The sequence below is a fragment of the Eptatretus burgeri genome, chromosome 4, assembly GCF_056783735.1.
Source record: "Eptatretus burgeri isolate ZD-2024b chromosome 4, Ebu_testis_v1, whole genome shotgun sequence".
Taxonomy (NCBI): domain Eukaryota; kingdom Metazoa; phylum Chordata; class Myxini; order Myxiniformes; family Myxinidae; genus Eptatretus; species Eptatretus burgeri.
Window position 1 is genome coordinate 54,606,430 of NC_140964.1, and position 14,917 is coordinate 54,621,346.

At 39.2% G+C, this 14,917-nt stretch overlaps 1 protein-coding gene across 1 annotated transcript in view; it reads right to left on the minus strand.

Annotated features, from left to right (window-relative positions):
- Positions 1-245: 245 nt before the first annotated feature.
- The window catches only part of PSMC6 (proteasome 26S subunit, ATPase 6), a 29,196-nt gene continuing 14,524 nt past the window's right edge, over positions 246-14,917 (minus strand). The window contains exons 6-8 of the mRNA XM_085878119.1: positions 876-990; positions 656-743; positions 246-364 (exon numbers count right to left, since the gene is read on the minus strand). Coding sequence (XP_085734245.1) covers positions 261-364; positions 656-743; positions 876-990 — 307 coding nt within the window. The 3' untranslated portion in view covers positions 246-260. The remainder of the gene's footprint in view (positions 365-655; positions 744-875; positions 991-14,917) is intronic.

Genomic DNA, 14,917 nt, shown 5'->3' on the forward strand with positions numbered 1-14,917 from the left:
GTGCAGGGAAGGAGAGGGTTAAGAGGGATGGGGAGGATTACAAGGGATTTTAGAAAAAAAGAGAATTACAAAGGAGAAGTAGGGTGGATCGAACCTGACGCGCGCGCATGCACGCATGCACGCACGCATGCACGCACGCACACAACCTTACGAAACAGAATGCTATGGAATTATCTAAACTCGGGATCCCTTATGTGCTGAGTGCGACACCCCAGAGCATTTGTACAACCACAACAATATCAACAGATAAACAAATCCATTCAACTTTTTTGGAGCACCAGAGGACAAGTAGCAATAACTACCTTGAGGAAATTGCAGTCCAGCTGACTCGCCACTGCTCTGGCCAGCAAGGTCTTGCCTGTTCCTGAAATAGGCAAGTATACCACAATGAACAAAAGAATGATCCAAACAGGAGCACTACTTCTGAAAAAACAATCAAAACAGTGTCGGGCTTCTTTCCACCTGCAAAAAGGTGAAAATTACAGCCTGTTGTGTTAGCATTATCACTCAAATACACATCTTCCAATGTAATTATGTGTGAAGTGAAGAAAACTGGACGTTATTGAGCTGTGGCTGTTTACCATCTAAAATTTGATATTTATAGCAGGGGAACTGTTGTAAACAATAAGATGTCAAAATAAAGGTAAACACTTACCTGGTGGTCCATATAACAAGCACCCTTTAGGCGGAGTGATCCCCACACGTTGGAAAAGCTCTGGGTTTATCAATGGTAGTTCAATTACCTGTGGAAGCACCGACAAAACAAGTACAACTTGTAATATCGCACAAGACAGACATTTCAGCAACATTCATAGTTATTGGCATGGACATCAAACCAGTAAAAAAATAAAAAAAATAAAAATAAATAAACTTGCTTCGCGCAGCTCACGGATTTGCTCCGAAAGACCGCCAATCTCCGAGTAAGCTACATTCCCAGGATCTTCGTGGGACATATTGTACACCAACGGGTCCACCTCTCGAGGTAAGTACCTGGAGAATGAAGCATACAGTTATGGTCCGGCTATATATTGATATACCGGTATTGGAATATACTGAATATACCGGTATACTGGGAAAAAACAAAAAAGTATAGAACCAACAAATCGAAGAATGGTGTTTGCAATCCTTAAATGCCATACATGATTTTAAAAGCTGTGATGCACTCCACATCTCGGCTAAACATGGAACAAGAACAGTGAAACGAATGATGTCAAGACGTAACAGGAAGTAATTGCAGCACGTTCTTAGCTTTTAACCCTCAGCATCCGAGACCCGTACAAGCAATCGTGTTTTTCTTTGCCCTTGTGGTGGTTTTAAAGAAATTGCCAATTGGTTATCATTTTATATGAATCGGGTATGCTTTAGAAAGCCTGTGCTAAGTTAGTGATCTGTGATACCGGTCGGAAAGTGATACCAGTACACGTTGGCGATGGATTCCGACCTGTCTCGATTAATACTGATCTCGCTTTGACACAAAATCATTCTTTAATACAAGTTAAAGTTGGAAGTAAAATAACTGTGGTTATCTTGGGGGAGGGGGAGGGGAAGCCCCATGTGGGAATACTTTGAAAAATTACTGTGTCAATTATGTGAATATCATATATATGAATACATAATGGACCATTGGGTATTTTTGGAATCTGTGTAAAAAAAAAAATATATGTATATCTTCTTCTTTCGGCTGCTCCCGTTAGGGGTCGCCACAGCGGATCATCCGTATGATCCGCATAGTGATTTGGCACATGTTTTACGCCGGATGCCCTTCCTGACGCAACCCTGGTCGCCTCTTACGACACAGGGATATGGTACACCTATTTTAACCGGGGTATACACCGGCCCAGTACACTGGTACTCACTTCGCCGACCTCGGAAGGATGACAGGCTGAGTCAACCCCCTGGTGTATTAATTCAGTGGCCCAACAGGGCTTGAACTCAGGACCTTTTGGATCCCAAGCCGCTGCCCTAACCACTGCGCCAACACCAGGCTCAAAAAAAAAAAAAAAATGTGTATATATATATATATATGTATGTGTATATATTGATACACCGGTAGATTGGCCTCACGTTGGTCCCAGTTCACGGATTTGCTCCATGGGACATATTGGTCTTGCAGTTTCCAGCACAATGGTTGCATTCTGTATTATGCATGTATGACCCCACCAGTATATCGATATCGGAAAAAAAAATCTACATCAATGGGGCCGACATACAGTATTCCTTTTTTATTACATTTTTTTTAAACAATTCATATGAAACATAACTTGAAAAGCCATCAATATCAAAATGACAGGAAGCAAATTTTTATTTGACCAATATGGAGGCAAATAAAAAGGATACATCCATAAACTAACAGGAGACTGGTACATCTAATGGCAATATTCCAATTCAGATGCACCATACTCCATTAGAGGGTCGGTTCTGCCAAAGAAGTTTCTTGGCAAGGGTTATACTGGTTTGCCATTGCCCTCCTTGCAGTAGTCAGCCTAATATGGTCACAAACAAACGACGAGCAGTTTGTTGTTTTGATGAGTCAACAAGGGCAAAATCTAGAGCGACATCTCTGCTTTGGTCTATTTGTAACCATAGGGATGCCTCCTAGTTTGGAGGTGATGTGTTGGTAAAATTTATATACATGATGTCATTGTCACATTAGTCAGTCAGCATGCTTCTTTCATTGAATAATAATATATATATATATATATATATATATATATATATATATATATATATATATATATATATATATATATTCACACCAGGATACGTTCCAGGAAAACCCCATGAATGTGGGGGCATTGTTTGAATGGGAAATGGGGGGGGGGGTGCAGGGAGGGGGATAGATTCAGGGGATTTCCCGACCTGCGAAATATCCAATAGTGTCGGGGTAAAATCCACGAGTGTCTTGTCATTAGTACAATGGAGATAAGGGGGATAACATTATCGCTTCGCAGCGGTTCCTGGTTCAAACAGCCGGACGGTGGCAAGGGTCGGCCTCTCGTTGGTAAAAGCATTGGTAATAATCAGATGATCACCGTTTCATGTCCTACCACATGAATGGCTGAGTTTCGAATCGTGAAATGTTGAATGTGTCAAAATATGCTCAAGCCTGTTGATTGTGTTATGAAAGGCAATTTACACCAACAAGGTATATATCGCATGTTAAGCCGAAGGAGAATTTTGTCCCATACATAGCGTGTCCTCCATTAAAACAAATTAATTCTCTCTTGACTACTGTGTATTTTTTCTGTAAGAGAATTGGTGATGAGTTACGCAAGTGTTTCAACTCTCTCCACACTGAAAATTCTGGTGAATGATAAAATACTTTCAGAGAACTTTGAACTTGAACATAGTTCTTTGAAAAATCATGTTTTTTGTGCTCCCACACGTAACGCACCATGTTTTCTTTAATTACATAATCATCCCAAGGAATAATGACATATAAAATTATTGTGGGTATTCTCCTTGCAGATCCCCAACATGAGGACAAAAAAAAAATCACTGAAATAAATGATGATCTTCATTGCTTTTCAGAGGGTTAAACTTTCTGAATGTCCCATACATAACGTGAGCTTGAATTCTTGAACTTGTCCTGTAGTCGAACATGAAACAAAGTCATCATCTGATTATTAGGTATTAAGAATGCAAAATGATTTTAAAAAATGATTTAAAATTAGAATCATATCAACTATGGTTTGCAAGTACTTCCGAAGAAAATAAAATGCACAACCTTATTGCGGACATACACAAAAAAAAAATACGATATATAATGATTAAACCCGGACAGGACACATAGGATCTGTTTTAGTGTGTGTACAAGGAATGAAAATAAAAGAATTTGCATCGAGTAATTTGTTGGTAATTATTTTTTTTTTTAATACTCATCTAGATTTTTGTTTTGATTTGTCTCAGGACCTCAGGGCTTTTGTACATTCAATAGAAGTAATTATATGTAGATATAAACATTTATGAACCTGACTGAAAATATCAAATCCAACAACGTAGTTATAATGGACTAATTCCACATGCACAACGGAATAGAAGAAGGTATTAATTTTGTGTAAAACAGAAATACATATTCCGGTATGTTTCATAGAAAAAACAGAAACTTAGAGGCGTCTGAAATAATGATAAACAAAAACTCATATCTTGTTCAAAAGGAGGTTACACCCCTTATTACAAATAGAATGATGCCATATTGTTTAGTGTGCCTTATATTGGGCCATGTGTGGAGGACAGGTCTCGTGAACACATGAAAGCTCAAAATGTCTACTGGCCAAAGCAGAAGTCAAATGTTGGCGATGCTGAAGTAAACTTTCCCACAGACTTTGCAAGCAATGTCCCATACGTAATATTTTAAAATTACTTGTGAACCAATTACCTACTTATATTTCAAGCTAGAAATACAGGATATATGACCAATACATGATGGATTAGAGCTTCTGAAAATGGCATTAAAAAAATTTCGGAACCTTCAGTGTCATCCTAAAATATCCATGTAAAATTATGTATGGGACATTGCTTATTAAGAACAGGCCTAATTTGCATAATTAACAGTGAGCATTTTTTTTTCTTGTGTATTAAAAGGACATGGTGGAGTATTCATGTCCATGTAAAAAAATTGTTGTAAAGTTTGATTCAATTTACTACGTCACCATTTCAAATTGTCCCATACATAACACCTAATATGCATATATGTAAATTAGTTTAGCGATTTCATACTTTAAACCTATGACTTTGCCATTTTCTTACAAAGATTAATAACATTTCACATTCAGACGTGAAAATCTTGTATATTATTTCCGAGTTTGTGGTTTCGTGTCGCGCTATCTTTGACTTTGTTCTGCGCTCGAGTAACGTGATATTCGGCTTACATTATCTCAAAGACCATATGAGGTGCATGGTACAAAAAAGTAAATAAAATAGTTCTGAAACAGTGAAATCGTATTCCACTTACTGCATAAAAGTAAAATTACTACTGATACTCTGCATCAGTTCCTTTCTCAAACACACCCACCCCAACATGTTGCGCAGAGCACGGGTTATGCTAGTCTCAATGAAATTAGAGCTGTGGCATGAATATGAAATTTTGCCATCTGAGAGGACGTTCTCTTGGACTTGCCCTACATGTAAATGCAATTCCATAGAAATCTTGCTTAGAAATGTCTTTTCATCAATACTTCATAGATATGAGTTGAAACACACAAGACTAGCATTATGAAACAGTATAATTTCTTGTAGCCACCGTTTTAAACATATTGCATTTCTTAAGATAAAAGCATTGGTAACTGCAAGATTTACATTTCACCTGAGTGACATTAAAGTCAATTTACTTTACTTATGGTCATGGCACATTTGGGAGGTAGCATACGAATGCCGAATCTGTAGGACGTGTGAAAATTGCTAAGAATTACCCACATCAACATAGCTGATAACAAGTCTTTATGATGGAAGCTGCTTCGGTTGCTAGCTTTCGCAATATGGTTCAAATAGTGATCATGAATCCTAAATATTCAGATATGAAACTAATGAAGAACAAGTAGCGGTACATTCAAAGTACACTGCCCCCATGCCAAATAAATAAACAGGAAAAAGAGCAATCAGAGATTGCAGACCCTCGCCAGAGATTTTGTGTGGAGTTTGTGTACTGGTGTGTTCTAAGGTAAAAAAAAATGATATAATTAGAACTGCCACTTTCTAACTGCTGGCAGTGATGACCGTGTACCAAGATGTTCTGCTTTGATCGGCCACCTGACTCTGACCCATGACATTTATTATTATTGATTATTAAATTGAACTTTGAATGGGATTAAAACAAATTTAATTCAAATGGAAGACCAAATAGGTACAGTCCTGCATTGGAGTAATCAGAAGGAATCCAAACAAGTAAACATCCAGGCATAGCCTTATTATTACGCTATGACTAGGCTCATCCAAATGAGCATTATTAAAAAAAAAAAAAAAAAAAAAAAACCCACATCCAAAATTTTTTATAATTCTGGCTGCCAGACCATGTGTCCGATCAAGTTGAAATTTAAAACATGTATTCCCCATCACCACTAGATCATAAATGTGAAGTGTCACGTCGACCGATTAAGCAGTTTCAGAGAAAACATTATTTAATATTTTTCTACAATCCAATATGGCTGCCAAACCGTGACCTACGACATATGTGTGAACCTTTTTTCCTTATGGATAAGCGGTCCCATGTGTAAAGTTTTGCCTCGATATGTTCAGCCACTTCAGAAATGATTTTTGAAGGTTTTTTTTTCCAAAACAATAATGCTGCCGAATCACGTGACCAATGACATCATCAATATATTTTTTTTTCTGTTGACCATTTTATTCTTCGATGACCCTCAAAAATTTTCAGTGATCAGATTTCGCGTTTTATGTATGCAATTATGACATCATGACCAAGAACCTATGACGTCATCAAAAAAATCACTTCTTCCTCATGAGTACTTGCCATGTGCCAAATTGCAATTATTTTCCTTGGTGCGGTTTCAGAGATACAGATGTCCAAGATTTTTTCATTTTTCCAACATGGCTGCCACACCACGTGACCTATGACATCAAAATTATGATTTAAACATTCTACAAGAGTAGTCGCACCGGTGGTGAAAATTGTCTCAATTTGACAAGCAGTTGTGGAGAAAAACACGAAAGTTCTGTTCGGACAAACACAGACAGACAAACGGACCCAAACACAATACCCTCTCCTTCGGTGAGGTAATAACAAATCCTCCAGCATGTGACATCGCCGGGGCACCTACGGCGCCCAGTGATGCCGCCTTGCAGCACATGGAGTCGGAATTGGGAGGGAGCGAGGTTCAATAATTTATTAATTGCACAATTGAAATAAATAGATAATAATGGTAAAATAATTGATTTCTTAATCAATTGGCAAATAGCATAAGTAAACCACCACTGTTTCATCCAAATCTAACATTTTGAAAATTAAGTAATTAATGTAAAAATTAAATAATTACCCGATTAATCAATAAATCAAAATATCCTTTATAACCAAATCACTTGTTCATAGTCACATCCAAATATCAGTTTCCTCGCTCAAAAAATGCTTGAGATATTGCCAGGATGAGAAATAAAATAAATCAGTAATTAATAAATCAATAAGTAATTAATCAATTAATTGATTATCATCAATAGCCACAATCAATAGCCATCAATAAATTTTGTTATTTTTTGAACAATTAAAAAAGTTTTTTCACCAAAGCACATCTTCACTTTTGTCCCCAAATTTCAGCTTCCTAGCTCAAAGGATGGCTGAGATATCACCTGGACAAAGAAGAAAATAATTAATCTATTAATTGATTCATCAATAAATCAAAAATACCCTTTACAGCCAAATCATTGGTCACTGTCATGTCCAAGTATCGGCTTCCTCTCTCAAAATATGCCTGAGATTGCCAGGATGATAAATAAATAAATGATATTCATTTAGTAATTCATGAATTAATTGATTAATCAAAATATAAAACATAACCATTTTGCCAAAGATCATCTTCACTTTTGTCCCCAAATTTCATCTTCCTTACTCAAAGGATGGCCGAGATATCGCCCGGAAAGCAAGAAAATAATTAATCGATTAATCAATAAATCAAAAATACTCTTTATAGCCAAATCACTTGATCACTGTCATGTCCATATATCAGCTTCCAAGCTCAAAAGGTGCCAAAGATATTGCCAGGATGAGAAATAAAATAAGCAATTCATGAATTAATTCATTTTTCAAGAAATCAAAAATACCTTTATTGCCAAATCACTTGTTCACTATCGTGTCCAAATATCAGTTTCCACGCTCAAAGGGTGCCCAAGATATTGCCCAGATGAGAAAGAAAATAAATAAGGAATTAATAAATCGATAATAATTAAGCAATCAACCAACTAATTAATGAAAAATAAAAATCGAGTGTTTGCCAAAGCACATATTCACTTTTGTCCCCAAATTTCAGCTTCCTCGCTCAAAAGGATGGCTGAGATATAGCCCTGACAAATAAGAAAACAAACAAAGAAGAAAACAAACAAACAAGAAAACAAACAAACAAATGAAATTGTTCATTGAGCAAGGAATTGCCAGAATAACTACGTTACGACAATAACTACGCCGGAATAACTACGACAAGGTGGAGAGCTTGCTGTCAAACCTCGACTCAGATTCTGCAACCGGTCCAGACGGCATCAGCCCACGTGTCCTCAAAGCCTGCTCTTCTGCTCTTTCTCACCCTCTCTCTGTTCTATTCACCCTCTCATTTGCTCAAGGTCATCTGCCATCTGCTTGGAAATCAGCAAACATCACTACCCTGCACAAAAAAGGTGCAAAAACAGATCCCTGCAACTACAGACCAATCAGCCTTCTCCCAATCATCAGCAAGGTAATGGAATCCATCATCGCTTCAGACATCAAATCCTTCCTCTTCTCCAATGGCTTGATTTCTGATCATAAATTTGGTTTCAGACCAGGTCACTCCACCCTGGATGTGCTGCTTCTGCTCTCCCAACAATGGATGGAAGTCCTCAATGCCAGACAGGAAATCCGAGCCGTATCCCAGGACATATCACATGCTTTTGACAGTCTGGCACCATGCTCTGCTCACCAAACTCTCTTCCTATGGTATCCAAGGCCATCTCCACTCATGGCTCGCAGACTTCCTCTCCTGTCGCAGTCACCGTGTGGCCCTAAATGGAGTTCTTTAATCCCCTCTTCCTGTCCAGGCTGGAGTTCCTCAAGGTAGCATTCTGGGCCCTGTTCTTTTTCTGGTTTTCATCAATGATCTCTCCGACTGTCTGGAAAAGCCTCTATATCTGTTTGCTGATGACTCCACCCTCTGCCGTACCATCGGTCATCCCTCAGACCGGCAAGCAGCAGCTTCTTCGCTCACTGCAGATCTGGATAAAATCACAAACTGGTCCAACACATGGAACATGTCTTTCAATCCGGACAAATCTCACACTCACTGTCTCTTCGAAAGGACCGTTTAGAAAATCCCCCCATCCACTTTCTCAACAATCCTCTGGAAGAAGTCCTTTCTTTCAAGCTTCTGGGTCTCACTATCTGCCATGACCTTTCCTGGGAAAGCCACATTTCAAACCTCGCCTCCAAAGCCAGTCGCCGACTGGGAATCCTCCGTCGTGCAAAGTCCTTCCTCGGCCCACCTGAGCTCGCCCCCCCCCAGCTCTCTCTATGATTTGTCCCCACCACATTTCCGCAGGGCGCTCAAGGTCCGCCAACAACCCCCTTTAAGTAAAACTACCAAAATCACGAATCACTACTCACCTTCACTCTTTCATTCCTCTTTTTTCCCGCCTTTGGAATAAACTCCCTCACTCTATTCATTCACATTCTTCCCTCCAGGCTTTCAAAACAGCTGTTTACCACCACCTCTTATCACCCCCCATCCAAATCCTCGATCTTTTCTACCCCCGATAATCCACCCAAGCCCACCTCCTTCAAATTCCCTGCTTTCCTTCCTAGGAGTCCCTGTAATGTCCATATTCTATTCCCCATGTTCCCCGTCCCATCCCTCTCCCTTCCACAGATCTCCTAATGTCTCTGTTCCCCACTGTTTTGTCCTTCCCGCTCCCTCCTCTCGTCTCATGTCCCCCGTGATGTGCGTTGTGTGTTAGCTCTCACACGAGCCTCGACAAGGTATACCAAAAAAAACAAAACTGTCATATCTCCATGATCTCTGAAAAAACAAAAACCTGGAAATCAATTTGGTTCTTATAAGTCGGTAGTGCTACTGTTTAATGAGTTATAGCACTTAGTTTGGTCATGATCATAACTTTGAAGTTAATCGGACTTGAAATGGCATTTTTAATCGCAATTTGAAAGTTTTTTTTTTCCCGACCACGCTGACATTCGACCCCCAACCGCTAAGAAGGGTGTTGGTGTGACACCCCAATGAGATATGTGGTTGGATGCAGAATTGGAAGATGCACATTTTGGATTTGGTTTGAAGTCGATACGACCATTTTAGCAGACGTTATTGCGAAAATAAGAATTTCGGTTTTCCGGTGACCTTGACCTTTGACCTTGATTCACCAAAAACGACAAGTGTCTAAGTTGGACCATGGCCGATGTCTGTACCCAGTTTGGTCATGATCGCTGAAATGGTGTGGCTACTACAGGGTAAACAAACACACAAACAGACAGACAAGACAGACAGACAGAGACAGACACAGAATGACATACACAACCGACCAGCATTATTGCCGAAATCCGAAGGATTCCGGCAATTAACAAACAAGCAAGAAAACAAACAAACAAGAAAACAAATGGAGTTAAAACCCAGTACAGTAAACCCTCGCTGTCTGCTGGGGTTACGTTCCTCTAAACTTCTGTGAACGGCAAACAGTTTATAACATTCCAGCCTCCCAACACAAGTCCAAAAATCATAAATAATTTTTTTTTTTAAAGAAGACATTTAATTGAAAAATAAGAATTGAGTAAAATAAGTAACATTTACCATCAATAAGAAGGCTTCATCCCTGTTGGTGGGTATCCCTGGTCAGTTCTGCTTGAACATAGCCATGGCATGTCCATGGCATAGGCCATATAGGTAGTCGATCGTTCTCCCAGGAGAGACTCACGTATCCCTCATCTATTATGATGTTTAACTTATGATGCTCTTGACTTTGTGGAGATATATTATTTTGATCTAGCCCTAATATTATCGATACATTTATGAATGTAACGAATTGTGGACTCATTGACGTTGTAGTCTTTCGCCAACACAGTAACACATGCACCACTCTCAAGTCAATCTAATATTTTCACTTTTTCCACTGTCATCACTTTATTATTGTGCTTTTCAGCAGATGCACCACTTAATGGATGTTTTGGACCCATGATTAAACAAACAGGATACAAAGTTTTATCACAATAAAATACCACACCTCACCAACCGCCAAGCAGCCAGAAGATGATGTTGTGGCAGTGTGGCACATGCTGGAAGATGCAGAATGTAAATTTTCAAATTGTTATATTTTCCAGCGATAAGGTACAATAATAATTGAACAGGTAATGTTAAATGAAGGAACATATTGTTATCGAGATAATGAAAGTGTTAAAAAAAAAACTTGTGAAATACAAACAAATTCAGGGTGGGCAGGGCTTATTTTGTCTGCGGTGGGAGGATGTTCCTGGAAGATGCAGAAGGCAAATTTTTTTTATTTTCTGGTGATACAGTGCAGTTATGTTTGAAAATAGTTATCCAAGCATTGAAAGTGTCAAAAAAGAAATAAAATAAAAATAAAAATAAAAACATGAAAACTTAGGAGTTTGAGGTGGGAGATCATTTTTTCCATGGATACGCAGGAGTATCGGCATAGACGGAGAGAAAGGGTGTCTTTAAGGGAAGCGCAGATACGCGAAATCGTGGATGGCGAAGGTTGACTGCACTCCCTTCCTTCAGCACCCAGTGATGACGTCATGCATCACCTGGATGTGGCATTGAGAAGGAGCGGTGTACAAGTAGCGGTACATTCAAAGTACAGCACCACCATGCCAAATAAATAAAACATACCCATCAGATATGGGGAATCCCCCGCCATTGAAAAAGGTCATACATATTCCAGATAATGAGGGAGGTGAATTGGAAACAAGACACCATTAAGAAAAAAATTAGAGCCTATATTGCGATAACGTTGTTTTTTTCAACATGGCTGCCTGGCGGCCATAACCATGTTGGAAAAAGCTCCCTATGGGTGAGGAACGTAGTAACCAAAAATAATTGAAATCAGATAAGCGGTTTTCCATTTATTACAACATTTTTTTTTCAAGATGGCCACCACCGTCTGCCATCTTAGATCCGGCCACGCCCAAAATCAATAGGGTTCTTCCTTTTCAGGTGGTACATGTGTGACCCAAATTTCAAATCGATATGGCGAATAGTTTGAGTTATCGCTCTCACAGCTATAAATGTTGACGCCCAGCCAGCCGGACGGACGGACGGACAGCCGGACGGACGACCCGGGTGACAACAATATCCCCCTTCCGCCACGCGGCAGGGGATAAAAACATACCCATCAGAGATGGGGAATCCGCCGGCACTGAAATAGGTCATACATATTCCAGATAATGAGGGAGGTGAATTGGAAACAAGACACCATTAAGAAACAAGGACAAAAGTGTCCAAGAGCAACGTCCTAAAGGTTTTGTCGGCTAAAAAAAAAAAAAAAAACAACAAAAAAAAAAAACAACAACTTCCGATATTTCGTCACGTGCCTTGATTAAGCCAATAGCGAGACCCGTCATACTGTATTTACGTATTTACGAAATAAATAATGTATTCACGAAATTATAATATATTAAATGGAATAATCTTTATATAGTAACGTGAACTTTTCGAAACTTTAGAGCAAATGTCCAAATATATTTAAAAGTTCATGATAGACGCTCTCAAAAGGCACCCCTAATGCGAGGATGTGTACAAGTGCTTAGTATTTAAGGATACCCGGATCGTGTATATAAAGGAGCAGAGTCCTAATATAAAGGTTTTGTCTTCACAAGAACAAGAAGAAGAAGAAGAAGACAAGAAGAAGAAGACGAACAACAACAACAACAACGCCGAGCTCTCTATGAGCAGCGGTCGCTACGTGAGACGCTGCTAAAAAAATTAGAGCCTATAATCGCAATAACGTCGTTTTTTTCCAACATGGGTGCCTGGCGGCCATATTGGATGTCCGAGCGGGCCGAAACCATGTTGGGAAAAAAAAAAACGGCCACGCCCAAAATCAATAGGGTTCTTCCTTTTCAGGTGGTACATGTGACCCAAATTTCAAATCGATATAGCGAACAGTTTATGAGTTATCGCACTCACAGCTATAAATGTTGAAGCCCAGCCAGCCGGACGGACGGACGACAACAATATCCCCCCTTCACCACGCGGCGGGGGATAATAACAAATCCTCCAGCACGCAACATCGCCGGGGTGCCTTCGGCACCTGGTGATGCCACCATGCAGCACATGGAGTTGAAATTGGGAGTGGTGGACAATAATTGATTAATTGCATAAACAAAATATATAAATAATCGTTCAATAATTAATTTCCCAATCAATTGCCGAATTGCATACCCAAACCCTCGTTTTATCCAAATCTGTAACTTTTTGAAAATTAAGTAATTAATCGAAGAATGAATAACCGATTAATTGATTAATCAATAAATCAAAAATACTCTTTTTAGTCAAATCACTTGGTCACTGTCATGTCCAAATATCAGCTTCCTAGCTCAAAAAGTGCCTGAGATTTTGCCAGGATGTGAAATAAAATAAAGTAATTAATAAATTGATAATAATTACGCAACTAATCAATTAATCAAAAAAAATACCGTTTTTTGCCAAATCACAGCTTCACTTTTGTCCCCACATTTCAGCTTCCTGGCTCAAAGGATGGCTGAGATATCGCCCAGACAAACAAACAAACAAGGAAAGAAGAAAAGAAGAAAACAAACAAACAAGAAAACGGAATGAAAGCTGAGTACTCCCTTCCTTCGGCGCTCGATGATGACGTTACGCATCCTCTGAATATGGAATTTGGAAGGAGCGGAGTACAACAAGAAAACAAACTCGAGGTTTCATGTTCAATGACAACATGCTTGTGTCAGCTCTTTTACAAGACTCACAAGTTGCCCGGGCCGACACGAGATTCTAAATGGGGTTGGGATGAAGAAGGCAAAATGCAAATGGCGTCCATTAGAGATCCAAAGTCTGACTTTCATGTATCATATGCCGTGTTGTGGATGACGAGATGTGCATGGCCATCTAATTGATCACCGATGGTCATGTGGACTTCCCTGCAAGTGTGGCATGGTGAGAGCAATTCATGTCCAGTGATAATTCTATGACACAGATACCCAGCGATGTATGAAAGCATGTTATATTGACGAAAGTTAAGCTGAACATTGATAAACACAACGTTCCTCCTCATGTGTTGGATAGGCATGCCGATATTGATTTGTTCCTTTCTTGTTGGTTAGAGACTGCAGTATGAGCATGAATTTGTCAGAGTCTGGTGAGTAGTTGGCTCCACTCGCTGGTTTGATTTATGAGTAGATTTGCCACAATCACCGTTCTTAAGTTGCATCAAAATTGCTTTGACGATGGATCATCTCAAAAACCTCATTTTCCTTCTAATGGTTGAAAACAGGTTCTCCACAATGTTTTGCTTTAAACGCGAGGTGAACAGGTACTTGATGTCAGTAGTTGTTTCATGATGTTGCCATAGCTTGGATGACATGGCAAGACACTATCCCTTGATTAAGAGGACGTTTTTAGCTCCAATTACTTCCAAGTTTGAGAATAGGATGACAAGTGTCGAAGAAAGAGAAATGGTTATAATTACGTGACAAGGAACATCTTCTTGTTGTCTATAAAAAAAAAAAAAGCTGCTGTTAAATGCGTCAAACAAACTATCAACTGTCTCAATAAGCTCTGATGTGTGAACAACTTCTGTTGGAAGATTTGCTGCATAGGTATTTTCTGCACAACTGCTGCAACAGAGCAACTCCAAACTTGTGCAGCTTTATTCATCCTCATCTTTGAAAAACTGTTCAGCTCAAAGTGTGCCTTGATGAGTTTGTGAGCCTTCCTGATAAGCAATTGAGAATCGGTCATGAAACATGGTCTGATGTTCGATTCTTACTCACAATCTACTCGAAGCACATACTTTTCGCCTACTAAAATTGTGGAAGAGGGATCGCATTTGTACAATGCACTCGTCATGGTCGAGTCGGCTATCTTGTACCACGCTCGATTATCTTTGGTCTTAATTGAGCTTACCCTATTAATTCCCTCGACTTACCATTTATGACAAGTACTGTACAAGAAAATTATGAAAAAAAAAACAAGAAAAAAAAAAAAAAACAAGAAGGGCATTGTGGTAAAACAATATCAAA